This window comes from Panthera pardus, unplaced genomic scaffold (genome assembly GCF_024362965.1).
Source record: "Panthera pardus isolate Hobbes unplaced genomic scaffold, ASM2436296v1 HiC_scaffold_12, whole genome shotgun sequence".
Classification (NCBI taxonomy): domain Eukaryota; kingdom Metazoa; phylum Chordata; class Mammalia; order Carnivora; family Felidae; genus Panthera; species Panthera pardus.
Genome location: NW_026526677.1, coordinates 53975514 through 53978572, shown reverse-complemented (window position 1 = coordinate 53978572; position 3059 = coordinate 53975514). Strand labels below are relative to the sequence as shown.

The 3059-nt window shown below is 38.4% G+C and overlaps 1 protein-coding gene across 1 annotated transcript; it reads right to left on the bottom strand.

Annotated features, from left to right (window-relative positions):
- Positions 1-990: 990 nt before the first annotated feature.
- LOC109260002 (olfactory receptor 52A1-like) lies at positions 991-1929 on the bottom strand. The gene has a single exon (XM_053899230.1). It carries the CDS (start codon positions 1927-1929, stop codon positions 991-993), a length of 939 nt encoding a protein of 312 aa, XP_053755205.1.
- Between the last annotated feature and the right edge of the window lie 1130 nt (positions 1930-3059).

Below are 3059 nucleotides of genomic sequence, written 5' to 3'. Positions count from 1 at the left end.
ATTAAGCTATAATGGCTATAAACCCAAAACACATAAACACTGTCAATTTGTCATTATGCTTCTATTCTTGAGTATAGCATTTATAATATTGTAGGGTTTTGATAACACTTGAGGAATTAATAAAGGCATAATTGGTGAGTGTGCATAAAAAGTCCTGAATTGTAAAATAGAATGCTGGATTGTTCATAATGTTTAAACCTTAATGCCCTGAATGACACCGGAAATGTTGAACTTTGAGGAATATGTGTCTTTAGATTGCATACAGTTTTTTGTTTCTTTGGGTTTTTTGTTTGAATAAGAACAAAATGCTTCCTCTCATTTATTTTATTTCTTAAGTTTATTCATTTATTTTAATAAATGGAAAGAAAGTGCACAAGTGAGGAGGGGCAGAGAGAGAGAAGGTGAGAGAGAATCTCAAGCTGGCTTTGTGCTCTCAGCAAAGAACCCAGTGCAGGGCTTGAACTCATGAACCAGGAGATCATGACCTGAGCCAAAGTTGGACACTTAATCAACTGAGCCATCCAGGAACCCCTCCTCTCATTTACTTTAAAGATGATGAGGATGATCCAGAAACAAAAAGAATCAACAATGTGATTTCATCAAGTACCTGGACAATCCAAGACAATGATTCTTGGGTGCTTGGAAATTCACTGAGAAATAGATATTTATGGATCATTGTGGAGAAGAATACTTAAGGAGAAAATTCAATCAGGAACTGAAAAATAAGAAAAAAAACTGGAAATGATACATATTCACTATTGCTGTTTCTACCATTCCCAACTCATTACCTACTAGGATTTAAATGGCACTGACTGATAGGTGTCATGGGCTGTGATCTGAAAACTGCCTAAAATGCAGGCAACTTTCACAAAACAATTAAGGAGACAAGTCAAACATCATGAATAATATGCATATTTCTGTTTTATTCTGTTTTGAGAGATTGTTATTTTGCAGAAAGGAGAAGGTTGAAGGTGTTAATCACAGTGCATTTTATGAATACAACATCTTTACCAGGTGAATCCGGATCTGCTTGGTCTTGGCACCATAGACAAGTGGATTGAGAAATGGGGGGACCAGCAAGTAGAGGCTAGAAAAGAGGATGTGGATATAAGGGGGAACATGAGCACCAAACCTATGTGTGAAGAAGGAGAAAAAGGCAAGGATGTAGAGCTGGAGAAAGACACAGATGTGAGCAATGCATGTATTGAATGCTTTCAACCGAGCCTCCTTCTGGGGCAGACGAAAAACGGTGATAAATATCTGTATGTAGGACAAAGTGATGAATATGAGGTCAAACCCTGCAACGGTGAATGCCACAAACAAGCCATAGATTTTGTTGACTCGTACATTTTCTGCAGCTAGTTTCACAATGGCCATATGCTCACAGTAGCAGTGGGAGATGATGGTTGTATGGTAAAACTGAAACCGGAACTTTATCAGTATTAGGCACAGGGCTATTAGGAAAGCGGCCCTGAATGTTACCACTGCCCCTATCTGGGTGATTAGGCGGTGCGTGACGATGGCAGCATGTCTTAGTGGATAACAGATGGCCACATAACGGTCCAGAGCCATGGCCAGGAGGATGCCTGACTCTATGCACTGAAATGTGTGGATGAGCCACATTTGAAGCAAGCAAGAATCAAAATAAATCTCTGGCACATGAAACCAGAAGATTCCAAGCATCTTGGGCACAATGCTCGTACCAAGTACAATATCTGTGACTCCCAGCATGCCTACGAAAATGTACATGGGCTCATGGAGGCTGCGCTCTGACTTGATGATGATCAGAAGCAAGGAGTTTCCAATCATAGCAATGAGATACATGACACAGAATGGAATCCCAATCCAGCACTGCACAGTCTCTAGGCCTGGGATCCCTATCAGCGTCAACACAGAAGGCCTGAAGACGGTGATGTTGGAAATGGACATAATGTCCTCTGGCCTCCAGATGAAAATGAAAGAAGGTTCTCAGTCAGGGGCACTCTTCTCTTCTACTCTTGTTTTAATTCAAAGTCATCATAGTGAGTCTCTGTGATTTTGGCAGAACACTAAGATCATCTCATTCATCTCATTTATATTATCAAAGGAAAAAGATCCATAGATACACATCACTGTTTTCAAGAAGGACATCCATAAGTAGTGTACCACAATTAGAAGTTATGTACAAGGCAGGCCAACTGCATTAGAACCACCCAGATGACGTGGATAAAGGAATAAATTGCTGATCTTTCTGTTATGTTCTTCTGGACCTGCGCATAAAATAATTATACTTGTTTATTTGCTTGGATATTGCACTTTAATCAGATTTTAATAAATCTCTCCCTTTCCCACATTTCAGCTGACCTTAATGTTCTATTTTTTCCCCCAGACTCTCGGAGTCAGAAACTGTCAGTTTGGACAATCACATAATCAGACTCTAACCAGTATTTTGGTTTAAAAGGCTTCCTATGAAAGAGAAGTGAGATAGACATAGCTTCACCCAGGAACATAATATATTGAGATAACTGTATCTGTGTATTATGTATTTATGTAGGACTGGCTGTCCTTTTAAAAAAATGTGAAATAGAGCTTGAGAAAAGATGATCAAATCCGTGTAATTTTAATCTAAATCAAAGTTCCATGTTGATTTTTACATTATAAGTGAAACTTTATTTTATTTTCCAATATACGTAATAGCAGAATTCTTTGACATGAGTTGTACACATAAAATAATGCAAATTCTGAAATAAACACTACAGAATGAATAGAAGGGAGGAATCTCTAGAAGGCAAAGAAATCTAGAGAAACAAGGCATACACAAGAGGACTCATTCTTGCTGACTATGGGATATAGGTGAATGGGTAACTTAGCCAGAATAAAGGTTAGTTTCTGGGGTTGAAAGTGCTCAGGGTTACCATCACCAAAAGATCAGCAAGTTTAGGCTCATTGATTCTTAATAATATGCAGACCATTTGATTTCTTCACTCATATTGTGAGCTCAAGCCTAAAGAATGAATAAAAATAAAGAGGTGAAAAGACTGTCTCCTTAAGAGGAGTCCAAGATAGAAGTAGAAATGGAA

What these genes read in the sequence shown, in the direction of transcription:
- LOC109260002 (XM_053899230.1), bottom strand. Translation starts at nt 1,929, where the DNA reads ATGTCCATTTCCAACATCACCGTCTTCAGGCCTTCTGTGTTGACGCTG.